This window comes from Sebastes umbrosus, chromosome 16 (assembly GCF_015220745.1).
Source record: "Sebastes umbrosus isolate fSebUmb1 chromosome 16, fSebUmb1.pri, whole genome shotgun sequence".
Lineage (NCBI taxonomy): Eukaryota > Metazoa > Chordata > Actinopteri > Perciformes > Sebastidae > Sebastes > Sebastes umbrosus.
In genome coordinates this window covers 14,396,382-14,411,620 of record NC_051284.1, presented here as the reverse complement: position 1 = coordinate 14,411,620, position 15,239 = coordinate 14,396,382, and the positions used below count along the sequence as shown (strand labels likewise).

At 38.4% G+C, this 15,239-nt stretch overlaps 3 protein-coding genes across 3 annotated transcripts; 2 read left to right on the top strand and 1 right to left on the bottom strand.

Moving 5' to 3' along the window:
• Positions 1-4: 4 nt before the first annotated feature.
• On the bottom strand, positions 5-2,605 carry LOC119504549 (transmembrane emp24 domain-containing protein 10-like). The gene is made up of 5 exons (XM_037796763.1): positions 2,302-2,605; positions 1,481-1,601; positions 1,200-1,273; positions 963-1,089; positions 5-620 (listed from the first exon to the last, which is right to left on the bottom strand). The coding sequence occupies exons 1-5, from the start codon at positions 2,476-2,478 to the stop codon at positions 499-501; spliced, it is 621 nt and encodes a 206-aa protein (XP_037652691.1). The 5' UTR covers positions 2,479-2,605; the 3' UTR covers positions 5-498.
• An 852-nt stretch (positions 2,606-3,457) lies between these two features.
• fosaa (v-fos FBJ murine osteosarcoma viral oncogene homolog Aa) lies at positions 3,458-6,155 on the top strand. The gene is made up of 4 exons (XM_037796762.1): positions 3,458-3,829; positions 4,463-4,690; positions 5,021-5,128; positions 5,236-6,155. The coding sequence occupies exons 1-4, from the start codon at positions 3,494-3,496 to the stop codon at positions 5,902-5,904; spliced, it is 1,341 nt and encodes a 446-aa protein (XP_037652690.1). The 5' UTR covers positions 3,458-3,493; the 3' UTR covers positions 5,905-6,155.
• A 2,572-nt stretch (positions 6,156-8,727) lies between these two features.
• jdp2a (Jun dimerization protein 2a) lies at positions 8,728-14,223 on the top strand. The gene is made up of 4 exons (XM_037796764.1): positions 8,728-8,949; positions 12,233-12,450; positions 13,287-13,391; positions 13,524-14,223. Exons 1-4 carry the CDS (start codon positions 8,862-8,864, stop codon positions 13,707-13,709), a joined length of 597 nt encoding a protein of 198 aa, XP_037652692.1. The 5' UTR covers positions 8,728-8,861; the 3' UTR covers positions 13,710-14,223.
• Positions 14,224-15,239: the final 1,016 nt, after the last annotated feature.

The window sequence follows — 15,239 nt, the reverse complement described above, 5'->3', positions numbered from 1 at the left end:
GCCATGTAGTCGAAACCTTTTATTTTATACTAAAGCACCTTTAAATTCATAGGAAGACTTTGCTATTTATATAAATAACATATTGTCAGAGTTTAATAAAATACAGTGTGGTAAGTACACACAAAGACGAAATACTAAAATAAAGGAAGAGTTAAATTGCAAAAACACCATTCTTAAAATGAATAAACAAACACCAGTTTGATTGATATTCCATTGGCTGCACAATAAAAAAAAAAACATGATTTAGGGTAATTTAAAATTGAGATATGTTATCAAAACAACCCAACACCACATTGATTGATATTCCATGGAGAGCACAAAAACAAAACATGATTTAGGAAAATAAATAAAAACAGAGATATTTGTCTTGGCAAATGAGCCCTTCAAATATACATTGATGAAATGTGACGCATTATCAGAAACACGTCAAAAGGCACATTGTAACGACCATGTAAATGTTCCCTCAGTATCCCTCAGGTTGTGCTCGAAAAAAAGTATTCACTCAATCAACTTCTTGGTCTTGAAGAATCGTTTCAAATAGAAAATCTGCCACGTGGCCAATGCAAGAAAGCAGCAGACGGAGATGATGCTGAAGAGCTTCATTCGTGTATTAGTGGACTCTGTTTAAGATGGAAAATATCAGTTAAATAGCGTCAGAACTTTTCTTTTTAACACTTCAGTCATGTAGATAGTTTTCAGACACAACAAGCAATGAATCCCACAGAGGAGAAAACTGCTGCCACTCAGTTCAAACCCTCAAGCTTGTTCCTCTTCTGACCACACCCCATACAGCAGGTGATTTCCATCTGCTGTTTGTTAAAGGTAAAATGCCTGCTATGACAGCACACATAAGGATGTGGCCAAAAGAGAACATATAAACCCATAGAGAGCAGTGCAGCTGCAGTTTTCTGCCCAAGTGGTGATTTGTGGTATACAGTAAACGTATTGCTCTATTCATTTACTATTTGTTTGGTGCATCTCTGTCACTCGGTTCCTCAAGCTGGTAAAGTCGTCTGCAATGGAAAGTGAGAGGTGCTCAAGATGTTTCAGCTGCGCCTCGAGGGGGGACAGTTTCTCCACTTTTTCAATCTGAAAAACAGGTTGCAAGAGTTATATTTGTTGTGTTGCATCATAATACATTGAGTTATCCGTAGTAGTTTGGATTAATACACATGGTACTCATGATATTTTTCTTTCACCTCTTTGTAATTCTTTGCTTCCACGCCATGCTTCATGTTCAGTTCGATCAGTTGCTCTGGGATCTTCCCACTGCCTAATGACAAGCATTAATATCATATTATGCTATTTGAAAACATTTTGCATCACTTGGATCACCCCAATCATGCATCTTTGGCCTCCATAGTCGACCACCAATTATGAAGTGTTTGTCCATTTGATTTTGGAATATCACTAATTGAGAAAAGATTGTATTTCTTTCATATTGTTATAAATAAATATATTTTTTCAAAACCTCACTCACCCCTTGGAGATACGCTGTCGAAGCAAATGTCAAACTGGTCATAATTTTCTGTTGTGAATGAAAATTTCCCTTTCGTGGCATTCTCCTTGGTGTATAACGTGTCACCCAAAGAATCAGTGATCTGAGGAAAGAGTTAACAGTTATCAACTCAGTGGGACCTTTTGAGTAAAGCTGGATGATAAACCAATATTATTGACATGTTGATATGAGACTAGACTAGTAATATCATGATTAGTTTTGTTTCCTCATCGAAAAAGTGCCTCATTACAATAAAATGACACATGTTCTTAACTAATAGACTGTTCTATTCCACATTACACCTTTTTTTTTATAGTGAAAATTATTTCTGATGGTTATCCCCAAAAAAATATCAAAGTTTGTTTTTACATTTCCACCTATTTCATTAAAACAAATAACACAATGGAAGTATTTAAAAGAATGTCTATTTATTGCAGGATATAGTTGTTTTTTTTAGTATTACTACTACTAGGCTAGTAGTATTTTTCATTTCAAATATTTTTATTAGGAAGCATGTGCATGTCAGTGATACAGACTTCTGTGGGGTGTGTATCATGCCTCATTTTTGATATATATCAACAAAAACAGACAATACTAGGAACTAAGGGCAAACAAAAATGGAGACAAGCAAATACAAAGAACATAAGTAGTGAAAAGAAAAGAAAAGAAAAACAAAACAAAACAAAAAATGAATACATAAATATTTGACATGATAATAGAAAGAATTCTTTGCTTAATTCAAGACAAAACAGTGTAAGAAAGTGCACCATATGTTACACCTGCTGTGTGATGCGTTCACGTACCTTCAAATGAATCCTAGTTTTTGCATGTTCGCCCACTATGTAATCGCCTGAGACCAGCACATCTTTGTGGATGTTGTCTTGAAGACATTTCCTAGAGTTGACCGGCAGATTGAATGCAATAGAAAGCACTGGGTCCAAAATGACCGGTATCAGCAGGAAAACGCAGAGTCTAGACATGCTGCTGCCAACCCTTTATTATTATGATGATGAGAGTGAAGGATGATGATGATGCTGCTGTCACATGCAGACAGCCCCTCCTCCTCTCCTCCCTCCACTTCCGGGTCAGGTCACATGACTCCTCCACCCCCACATGGTCCAACCTCTCCTCTTCTTCACCACCTCCTCCTCCTCCTCCTCCTCCCCAAGTAAACAATTCAGCATCATTTCATTATGTCTGCAAGCAGCCCGTCGATTCTTATCTTTGGAAAAGGCAGCCCTCCAAAGTGCTGAGTTTACCCAGAGCTCTGTCAGACAGGTTCAAACAATAATGGGCTCACTTCATGACAATGAAATGGAGTGAGGAAATTAAGTTCATCTGTAAACAACATACTATATTTGTTGAAATGGTTGTGCAAAAATGCGTCGACCTTGCAATTAAATTAGCTTTTACATTATTAAAAGAAAAAAATACCCCTTGATTAAATGAAAAACATCCAGTGCTATATATATATATAGTATATATCTTATCAAGATGTAACTTATGATTTTTTTTTTTACCTTGACTTTTTTTTTTGGACTTATTTTTTAAATTGAAAAATAAGTAAAAAAATGAGCATTGTATTGCTTATCTATGCTGCTGAATAATTACAATAAATCTACATTCAGAGTGGTGTTTGGTGCTGCTGTTTGCGATATGTCACTAAGAAATCTAATTCTTAAATTTACATATTATTCCGATACAAAGGATAAGTTCATTTGTAGAATTATAACTATATGATTACGACCTCAGTATATTCCATGCATCAAGTTTCCATTGCCCAGGAAATGGTTACATATGTGGGTTTATAAATAGACATATGAAGCAGATTTGTGAAAGCTGCTATTTTGGCGTTACCACATCTAAAAAATATTGCAACATATTATTCATGGAGGGAAGATAAATGTCAAAATAATGCTCTTTTATCCCAAAAATGTAGGCCTCTTGTGTGTGTGCTTCTGTCAGTGTGAGCAGCCTTCCCCCCCCCCTCCGCAGATGGTACAGTCTTGGTTCATTCATAAAATTCTAGCAGAGCATAAAAGGAGGGGCTTGCATCCTAGTCGTCCAGTTACCAGGTATATACCTGGAGAAAAAGACCCGAGCCGCTCTGCCCAGCGGAAGGCCAGAGTCATATTTGTCATTGATTCGGTGTTTTTTTTTTTTTTTTCTCTTTCCATCCTCGTGATGTATCATAACAAGCTGACGCCTGACATGGATTCAGTCTCTCCCACCTGCCGGACAGAGGAGGCTCCTGTCGGGACACTCTCCTCCCAGAAGACGCCAGAAGAGGCGAGCTCTCCATCCTCCTCCTCCTCAGAGAGCAGTGCAAAGGTATGAATGGCTTTTTGTTGATCATACATTCAACATGCAGCACAGGAGGCGCTCATCTTTAAAAAGCAGATTGAACATCTCTTTTTTTTTTTTTTCTTAATGTGGCCCACAGACTGAATGCTTGTTATCTTCTTGGTGGGGGGAGGGGGAACTGATTGATGAGATTTTAATTAACTGGGATTTTATTTTAACATCATTTTTAAAAAAAAAACAACAACATTTGTATATCTAATTGTGATTCAGAGATCAGTGAGGGAGTTAAATGTGATAAAATGGCACCGTTTTTTCTTGTTGTTATGATTCCGACGTCCTGGGACCAAATGAGAGCGTGTCGATGCAGCGGTTCATTGAGAAAAATAAATCCATTCAGGAGACTCCACAGCAGCTCTGCGTCAGTGTTGACGTCAGAAACAATGATAAAGTCAAATATTGATCTGGAGAAGGCTATTTTTGGAGGGGTATATTTCAAGAAAACATAACACATGCAGGCTATACCCTCTGTTTTAGACTCTGAACATTGATGATTATTACAATAAGAACATGAAACCACTAACATCATGGGAATAGATTTATTCTTTAAAAAAATCTCTATTATACTCCTCATTGTTGATTATTTTCCTCTTTTTTTTTCAGGACCTCTGCGAGGACGTGAGCATTGAAGATGCTCCATTTGTTCCAACAGTCACTGCAATTTCCTCTACCCCAGATTTCCAGTGGATGGTCCAGCCTACGATTATTACATCTGTCTCCCCGTCTCTGGGTAGCCAGCAAGCCAATGAACCACAAAGCTCTCAGCAGGCAACACCCAAAGTGGGCGGGAGTAAGGGCAAAAATGCTGTCAGAAAGGGGAAAACAGAGCAGGTAGGTTAGCTCAGATGAAGTCCACCTGCCATTGGACAGAATAGTCAATAGTGTAAATTTACATATGCCAATCTGAATTCCTTGTGTGCAACAGTGCTATTGTGCATGCTCCTCTGGTGCCGTGTGCTTGGCTGTGTGCCTTCCTTAGGCAGTCAATTTATATTCAGGTCACAGCAAGTCTGCAACAATGGTCTATTTTTAGACGCATTGCAGAGAAACATGCTTTTGCCATTCTTCAGAGAGTGAATTGGCAACGGATGTAGCGGATTAGAGGAATGAAATGGCTGGATTCTTCAAGGTAATAACTGAATTATTTCTCTCACATCCCAGCTGTCTCCAGAGGAGGAAGAGAAGAAGAGGGTAAGGAGGGAGAGGAATAAAATGGCTGCAGCAAAGTGTCGCAACAGACGGAGGGAGCTCACAGATACACTGCAAACTGTAAGTAAACAGTGCTGCATTTACTCAGCTGTCATTTGCACCCACGGATTGTGTGTGTGTGTGTGTTTTCCAATGTGGATGATTCTGGATGTCGATGTTGTCTGAAGGAGACAGACAAGCTGGAGGAGGAAAAAGCAGCCCTGGAGATGGAAATAGCCAACCTCCTCAAAGAGAAAGAACGGCTTGAATTCATCCTTGCCACACACAGACCAGTGTGCCAGATGTCAGAAGAGTTGGAGTCTATTTTCCAGGTGCCCACGGGGTCCCCAGAGCTGCCGCCCAGTCCGGACGAGGACAGACTTCCAGAGGATGGCACCCAGGAAGCTCCTTCGCTCCAGGACATGGACATCCCCAGTGATCCGTCCACAGCCATCTCTGGGAACTCCAACATCTTGCTGTGTGCCAGCGCTGAAATCAACATCTGCGATCTTGAGCCCTCTCTGGACATTAAAGAAGGGCTGCTAGAAAACATGCTGCCCAGTTTGGAGGAGAGAACCCCCATGGAGACGGCTCGATCCGTGCCAGACATCGATCTGAGCAGTTCCCTCGGGGTCTCGGACTGGGAGACCCTGTACAAGTCTGTCTCCAGCGACCTGGAGCCTCTCAGCACTCCCGTGGTGACCTCCACCCCCACCTGCAGCAGCTACCTGTCTGTGTTCACATTCGCGTGTCCCGAGCTGGACTCTTTCACAGACGGGCTGGACAGTCACAAAGGTGGAGGGGGCAAGTCTGAATCTGTCGATCTGCTCAACTCCCCAACTCTCCTCGCCTTATAATGTACAGAGGGAAGTGATCTGTGCGATCTCTCTGGTGTTTCTGTTTTGCAGGGTTCCTGACTTTGAAATGATATGAACAACATTATGCCACAGTACGCTGTAACACTTCAAGGAATACATTCACGAAATGTCTTGTGTGTTGACTAAGCAAACATATAAACTTTCTCCAGATACATAGCCAACAGAGTGATGTAGCGAAAAGCATGGCTTTTACTTTTACAGGAGGTGGACTTGAAGTTAGTTTTGATTTTGAAAAACGCATGCTGAGAAATTCCAAATACTTTTCAAAGCTTATATATATCTGATCTGTCACTAGATCTAAGATGTAACGTGGAATTCAGTGTATCAGTATGGTTTTGTGTTTTTGGTGTCAACAGTGTATTGATTGCTGTAAATGTTGTATTTACATATTCATCCATGTTATAAGTACCTGCATACCTCAATGTCATCAACTGTGGTTTGACCTCATTGAAAGTTTTCCATGAAAACATCCAGTGCTATATATATATATATATATATATATATATACTATATATCTTATCAAGATGTAACTTATGATTTATTTTTTTACCTTTCAGATTTTGACTTATTTGTTAAATTTAAAAATGAGTAAGAAATGAGCATTGATTGCTTATCTATGCTGCTGAATAATTACAATAAATCTACATTCAGAGTGGTGTTTGGTGCTACTGTTTGCGATCTGTCACTAAGAAATGTAATTCTTAAATTGACATATTATTCCGATAAATTCAAATCATGTGGTTATAATTCTACAAAGGATAAGTTCCAATGTAGAATTATAACTATATGATTATGACCTCAGTATTTCCTAAAACCCAGTAAAAAAATGAGCATTGATTGCTTATCTATGCTGCTGAATAATCCCAATAAATCTATATTCAGAGTGGTGTTTGGTTCTGGTGTTTACAATCTGTTTCTAAGCAGTCGATCAGACTGTTGTCAGGCTATTAAATAGGCGTTATCAGTCGCTATAAGCCCCATAGATGTGGGTCAATAGGGACCTACTACACCCACTAGTGGGTGATCATCTATTCACATGGTAGATAACCAAAAGAAGGTATAAAAGAACATGACAGTGACCTCTAGCGGTCGTAGTAATTATGGCAGGAGCAGAAGCGGAAGTCAGACGCTGAAGTTTAGATAGCGTGAAACTCCATATGGGCTGGAGGTCAGGGACGATGGATGGGACACAAAAAACAGGGATTTCACCCAGGAGACTGCAGTTTGTATCCAATGTGTATTTGTCTTTGTGTTCATAGTTATTTTAATCCAAAACACAATGTTTTTTCCCTAAACTTAACTGTTTGTTTTTTTTGCCTAAACCTAAAGAAGTTGTAGTTGTGTTGCCTAAACCTAAAGACGCCTTTTTGTTTGTGTTCAAAATGTTTCATTCAGTTTTACAACATGGTAGAACGTGTTGCATTTAAGTTTCACTTTCACTTTTACAACGTAGTAGGTGTAGCAGTCCCCTATTGACCCACATCAATGGTGCTTACAGCGACTTATAACGCCTATTTCATTGCCTGATAACAGTCAAATCGGGTGCTCTAAGAAATCTATTTCTTAAATTTGCAAATTATTCCGATAAATTTAAATCATGGTTATAATTCTACAAAGGATAAGTGCCTTTGTAGAATTAAAACTATATGATTATGATCTCAATATTTCCTAAAACTTAGTAAAAGAAAATGAGCATTGATTGCTCCTCTATGCTGCTGAATAATCACAAATCTACATTCAGAGTGGTGGTGGTGTTTGCAATCTGTCTCTAAGAAATCTTACTCAAGGTGAAAAAAAATGATCAGATGTTACATTTACATCTTATTCCAAACAATTTCTAAAGGAACTTACACTGTGACCTCAGTATATCCTAAAACCCTACACTGTAAACAATTGCTGTTAATTTACAGCAGGATTTCAACAGTATTAACCTGTTATTGCTAAAAACAGTTCTTTACTGTTAATACAAAAGAAAACCTGTTAAATTACGCTCATACGCCGTTTTTTAATTGAACTATAATGCATTCTTAAAAAACAGCACTTTACTGCTGATCAGCTGTCTAAAGTATCATCAGTAACAGTTTCATGCAGTATTTTTTTAATTCTGGGACCTGATCTGCACATGTGAGGCTTGTACATTGTACATGATTGTAAAATCATTGTATTAGCTTTATTGTTCTTCACTCACATGTTGTTATGGTTTGCATTCTGTGCTTGTAGCCAGCTATAGACAGACATTTTGGGAAAAGTGTCAACAAGTCTATTATAGCCTTTTTCCTAACAAGTGCCTTTAGTGTGACTATTCCTATGTCTGTAACCTGCTAAGTATATTCATCTAGGCAAAAAATTGTGTTTATTAAAATGTATGTAAAAAATAAATAGTGCATTAAAACAAATCAGTAAGATAATGTAAAAGAAAGGTGAAAAACAGATATATAATGTATCTTTAAACAGGAAATTAACTGTAAAATACTGTGAAATTAATAAAAAAAAAAACAGTTCAAACTGTATTTTTCATTAACAGTACAAAGCTGTAAATTTCAACTACAGTATAATAATGTTAATTTTACAGTAACATAAAGGCAACCCTGCTGCCAGTTCTTTACTGTTATTTTACTGGGAAATTCTTAACAGTGTAGTTATTTTCTATATTTTGGTATACATGTGTGTATTTGACTGTAGATGAGTGTGTTTCAGTGTTTCCAGTGCAGGCCTCCATCCTATCCTGAGGCTGATCCAGTGGTTGCAGTGTTGCAGCAGCCTTTCTCTCTCAGTGTGTTTCTTTTCTTTATGGGAGGAGCGGTGAGACTTCCCCACTTCTGCCCCCACTACTATGTGCGCTACTTTTTCACATCCCTGCTTACGTTTGGCTGGCATAGCCTAATTTCCGCATTCCCAAATCCTCCCAGATTGGGATCACGTTTAAAACCGGGCTGATGCAACGATTCCCACTTTTTAAAATCTACTCTCGACCCTCGGCTGACCAGAAGAAAGGACATTTGTTGCACCTGGGATCAAAGTCAGGTCGGTATACACACAAAAAAACTTCATGAGTCGCGAGCTGAATAAGTTTTACATAGTGAGCAGTTCATTGGCGCGCCTCGCAGAGGTCACAGCGAGACAGGCAGCAGGATGGTTTGGGTTAAAAACGCTATTCACTGCACTCTTTCTACTAGTTTTTGTCTTTTAGGTGGTCAAAGTAGACTTGACAACTTATTGAGCATGCTCCAGAAAGATCCTTTTTCTTTTGTTTGCATGCTCCTCTTACATGGAGCCACGGCGTGCACAATACAGAACAAAATGTTCCTCTGTTAGTGCCTATCCATCCTTTATATTGGTGGTGTGCATGGCTTATTAACATGTGCTTTATGTAAAGCGAAATCCGCTGTGAAAGAAAAGTTTTTTATCACTGCAGCTCTCTGCTGATGGGAAGACGAAGTTACGTAAGATAAATGCCGCACTGAAGAAAAACTTCCGCTTTCAAGTTGACCAATGGCTTCAGTATGCAGCACAGGATGACTACACATGTTCCTAATGCACTGAAAGGTCATATTCATAAACTAACATGGAGTTGTTGTTTTTTTTTTCACATGTAAAAGTTCAAAACAAATAAAATAAAAGTGTTTTCTTCAGGGTTATAATAAAGATAGCATAATAAGATAATGTTTAATATTTGTTTTATACCTTCACTGTGGACCAAAATATTCAAATAGCAGCCATTGATCAACATTGTATGCTTGAGACTCCTTTTTATTAAACCGTTTAAAGGTCCCATATTATAAAAAAGTGAGATTTTCATGTTTTTTTTATTATAAAACAGGCTTAAGTCCTATATAAATACTGTGAAAGTATCGAAACACTCAATCCACAGGGAAATACAAACAACCCGTATTCAGAAACTCTGCATTTGAAACAAGCTGTCAGGATTTCTGCCCATTCGTGATGTCACGAATATACAATATTTAGACCCTTGACATCATTTTTAACGTTAACATTTTAAATGTGTCCCAGTTTATTCCTGGTTGCAGTGTATGTGAATGTCATCAGCTGACAGGAAGTACACATGGACCCAAACTGTTGCCTAGCAACTCAATTCTGTTCGAATTCCGTCAAAATGCGCTAAAACGGAGCGTTTCAGACAGAGGGTAAATACGGGTATATTCAGACAAACAGTATGAGGAAAATAAAGTGTTTTTTTAACATTACAGTATGTAAACATGTTCTAGTAGAAACACAAAATACAAGTATGAACCTGAAAATGAGCATGATATGGGACCTTTAAGAGTTAAAGCTGCAGTGGGTAGAAATGGATCAAATATGATTAAAAAAAAAAAAGTTGTCAGTGTATATCCCAACAGTAGTGCATGAGACAGGTAATCAGAAAAAAAAAAAATCATGTGTCCTCCGGTGCTCCTAATTGCATCTGCAAGATTTCACAGACAGGAGGCAAACAACCAATCAGAGCCGAGCTGGAGCCTTGCCGTCTCTGAGCAGCTGTAAATCACTCGCGAACTCCGATCAAACGGTCAAACTAGGCAGCGCTGATCAAATATGATTCAATATTCTGTATACTTCTGCACCGCCTCATGGCTCTGCTTCAGGCTTTAGGAAATCTAGCCTGTGATGGGAGGCAGCTATCAACTATCATTTCAGAGAGAAATCGTTTCTATTGGCTGTTCATTCAACAAAGACAGCTGTCAATCACTCACAAACTCCGATCAAATGCTCAAACTAGGCAGCGCCGATCAAATATGAATCAATATTCTGTTACTGTAATGTCTATTTCTCGCCTCAAATGTTTTCAGAAACATCTTGTAGTGTACTGTTTAGCTGTAAAATGAAAAAGTTTGTGACCCGCCTGCCATGTTGGGATCAGTTGAGGAACGACAGGAACGCTCTCTCTCTCTGAAATGACCTGTGATTGGCCAAAGTCTCCCGTCACGGACTAGATGCTTTAAAGCCTGAAAACAGAGCCATGAGGAGGTGCAGAAGTCTAGTTTTCGCTCAGAACACTTGAATTACAATATACTGAAAGGTTATTATGGAATTTTTTGCCCAATGATGCCAAAAATATTCTGCCTACTGAAGCGTTAAGATGGCTTTCTTTTGCTTTTGTGAAAATTTCAAACCAAATTTCTATTGCATGTAATTACAAATTACCTCCATTTGTTTTTTTTTTATCTTGCACGTTTTTAAAGACTAATTTAGCCTATCATATCATGTGCCATAAGCATGGCCTTCCTTCCACTTTGTCTTTTTGACCTTTAGTTTGGGGAAGTGTGAAAACTAAAAGTTTGTCCCATGTGCGATTATCACTTTTTAGTAGATGCATAATTGGCACATTCTTCCTTTATAATTCCCATAGATTTGTCTTCACAGATGACTGTTTTCTGTAGTGACATTTATATCATATATTACCATTTTATTCCTGTAGTGTGGGCTGCAGGTCTCTGAGTAATTGACCTTAGATAGTAGTTTCTGGCTGCATCATGTGACTTGGAAATCCGCTGAGCTGTTGTAGTAATTTCCTGTCTTTGCTCTCACACATCTCTCTCATTGTCTTTGGATATATTTAAATGATCATGTTCAGCATTTTCAAATCGAGGCGTTTGCCAGTGGTAGACAGTGCAAAGCATAGTGGAACATCTGTTCTGCGCAAAACATTAGAAGTAAACAGTGTCAACTTTAATTTTTCATGTGGCTAAACCAAACAAAACAAGTTACATTTGGGTTCATACTTGACTAAATTATGTTGAATGTTGGCAGCCACATTTTACTCCCCTGACTCATGAGGAGGAAACCACGACTATTTCTTGAACTCTCCTTGAAATAAAGGGGAATTTGTCTGAGTCTGCTTTGTACACTGTTCTTCATTTCTCTCTTGTTGGCCTCTGGGGATAAAATAAGGTAAAATCTTGCCAAGATCCCTGTAAATGGTTGCATATTCATCCCAGAAAAAGAAGCAAAATAATAAAATAGCCTAATGAGAGCAGCCTCAACATCCGGCTCCTATAACAGACCAGCAATTCATCACAGTGAGGCAAGTCTGACTGCTAGAATGGAGCAGTTCACCTCAGGCAAATGCTTCTTGAAGCTCTGTAACAGACTGTAGGTCAAATAAAGCACTTCCATGTCTATTTGCTGCTAATTTGTTATTGTTAAAATAGCTTTTTTCCCTACCCTCATACCATAAAGTATGCCCCAGTATGTCCTAGAACAAGCAGCAGACAGACTTTTATGTGCTTTTCATTGATCTGGTTTAGTTGCCGTCTGACTATGTCTTCCATTTTCTCCCTCTGCCTCCTAGCTGTGGTCACGACCGAGTCTGACGCGATGCCAGGACAAATCCCAGATCCCTCTGTGACAGCAGGCTCCCTGCCCAGCCTGGGCCCACTGGCTGGGATCTCTGCCACCACGCTGACTGACAAGCTCAAATTTGGTGACTTCCAGGAGTTCGGCACAATGCTGTCACCTCTGCACTTCCTGGACAGCCTGGGGAAGAGGCCCCTACTGATCAAAACAGAGGTATAGGAAACACTGAGGAGCTGATCATGGAAATAGCATCAATACATTTTGAGTTTTTACCCAGTTTGAATGCTTTTTCTAAACTGACTTTTGAACATTTATGCCATTTAGCCACAGTAAGAAAGAACAGATGCAACAAACCAAATACAGTTTTTCAAATGTATCTTACAGATTCTTGCTTCGACTATTTGTAAATGTGTCTAATAATATATCATAAACAGGTTGGTCTGAAGTGAAAGCACCCTTGAAATTACAGTTTTTTTGTCAAATGTTAATCAACGGGTCCACCTAGTGGACATAGTGGGACACGATACTGTTGTTAAATATACTGTTGGAGTCTTTCCACCACGGATGTCCAGGGAAAAAGCAAAAGTATGCATTTTAAAACAGTAATATGAAAACTTTGTCATTAGCGTTTATAGGTAAACATTGCAAATAAGGCTAAACATAGGCTTAGTTATGTCTTGTAAAAGTTACACACTTTGCTTGCACTTAATGCTTTCATACTAATAGTTACCACTCATGTTCACTTCATTAAATTCATATTAAACCGATTAAACATGACTGAGACCGATCAACATGCATGCAAAGTTAGTAGGAAATACTAATACAAAAGAAAATGGTTATTCCTTTTGCTTATTGATAAAGATAGTGAAGAAGGCATGGCCAAAGCATACTGCTATTATAGTCAAAGGACAATTTAATGTAAAGAAGGTGAAATTATATTTTTTTAATCATTTCATCATTATTTTGTACTGAAACCTGGAGAGTCTCCCAGGGTGCAGCCAATCCATCACAACTTAACCTCAAACCTGTTTACCTGCACTGTTGTCTAGAGAGATGAAGAGGTTGACAGGAGGAAACGAAGGCGAGAGAAAAACAAAGTGGCTGCGGCTCGATGTCGAAACAAAAAGAAAGAGAGAACAGATTATCTACAAAAGGTGAGATCACTTTGTCATTATTTCAAACTTATACACATATTTATCTTATCTGTTGTAATGACCAAAACAACATTTTCTACTTTATCTCAGTCTCTAGTCTTATCACCTCGTCTTCTCTCCGTCCTCTCGCAGGAATCCGAGAGACTAGAGATGTTAAACTCTGACCTCAAAGCCCAAATTGAGGAGCTGAAGCTCGAACGACAGCAGCTGATCCTCATGCTCAACCGGCATCGCCCCACGTGTATCGTCAGGACGGACAGCGTCAAAACCCCGGAGAGCGAGGCGAACCCCCTGCTGCAGCAGCTGGAGGCCAAGTGAAGGTGCAGCGCCTTTGAGCAGTTTACAGTTGAGGAGAAGCAGCCAACTAGCAGCACTTATCTTTGGGCCTCGGATGTGGATCCAATAACATCGGACTCTGTTCTGGCAGTTAAATCATACTTCTTTTTGTTTGTCTCTCTTTGCTTTCCTGTTTATTTGTCATCATGGTCTTCAGAGCTCCCACCACTATCAGTATGAAGTTATCTCTTCTCAGCTTTAGCTATTGTTCAACATATATTTCCGGCAACTGAAATGGAATTTTTCCCACTATCAAAAACATCAGTGGTTAATATCAACTCAGTAATTTCAGCAGTTCATCTGGTGAGTTACAAATTACCAATTTTTATTTGCTGATTTACAGATGTTTAGTCTAAATATACAGCTGTTTAATCAAATGTTTTTTTTTATTTTATTTTTTTATTTAACCTTTATTTAGTCCCATTGAGATTAAGAACCTCTTTTCCAAGGGAGACCTGGCCAACCGGTCAGCAGCAAGAACACAAAGTTGCAGACACACAGACACAAATAGAGATAAAATACAATTCACAAACACTAAAGCACTAAAATTTGCATTAAAAGAGAAACATCTAAAGACAAATGGGGGACAAAAAGGAACTTTTCTGGGAGTCAGCTGTACAACAAAGGGGGCTAAAAACATTGGCTAAACAGCTGTATATTTTGCCAAGTTACATACCACTGTTGTTTCCACAGCATTTCAATTACCACGTCCATGTGACGCAGGAGTGATAACCTGATAACACAACAATGGTTATATGTGTGATCAGATTACAATTAGATATCTTGTTTTAATGAGAGGTTGCAATACTTCTCTGTCTGTATGCCCAAAATTACTTGGATTGACTTTGTTAAAATGCATTCTGGGAATCATAGGAATTTTAACTGAGATGCAACTAGAAGAGGACAAATAGGCTCAATTTAGTTTATTTTGCTCACTCAATTAAAACAAATAATTCTCTATTTTTCTATACCTACACCCATAGAGAGAAACCTTTTTATTACATAATAACCTTCATGATTCACAATCCTCTTTTGTTCTTTCATACATTTGGTGGCAGAGCGGTTGATCCTTTTTTCTTTTTCCCCATGTTTTGGCGCAGGCGTCATGTATGCACATACATATATATATATATGGACTGTTTACATTGTACTTTATTTTCGGTTACCATATTGTTACTACCAGTTATGTTTTTTATACTTTTGTATATGATGTTATATAAGCATATAAGCTATCAAAAAATCCCATTTTGTATTTCCTTAAGAAATAAATGTTTAGTTTGTTTTTTTACTGACATTTTTTGAGTCCTATAAAAACATATCAATCGTGTTATTTTTTGGGTCACATTTTCATGACCAAACTTTCTGGTGAACGGAGCCATCTGGTGGCCAGAAGGTTTCCACATATTTGTTATAGTTTTATGCAGGAACTAATAGGCTCAATTTAGTTTATTTTGCTCACTCAATTAAAAAAATGAATTCTCTATTTTTCTATACTTAAACCCACAGAGAGAA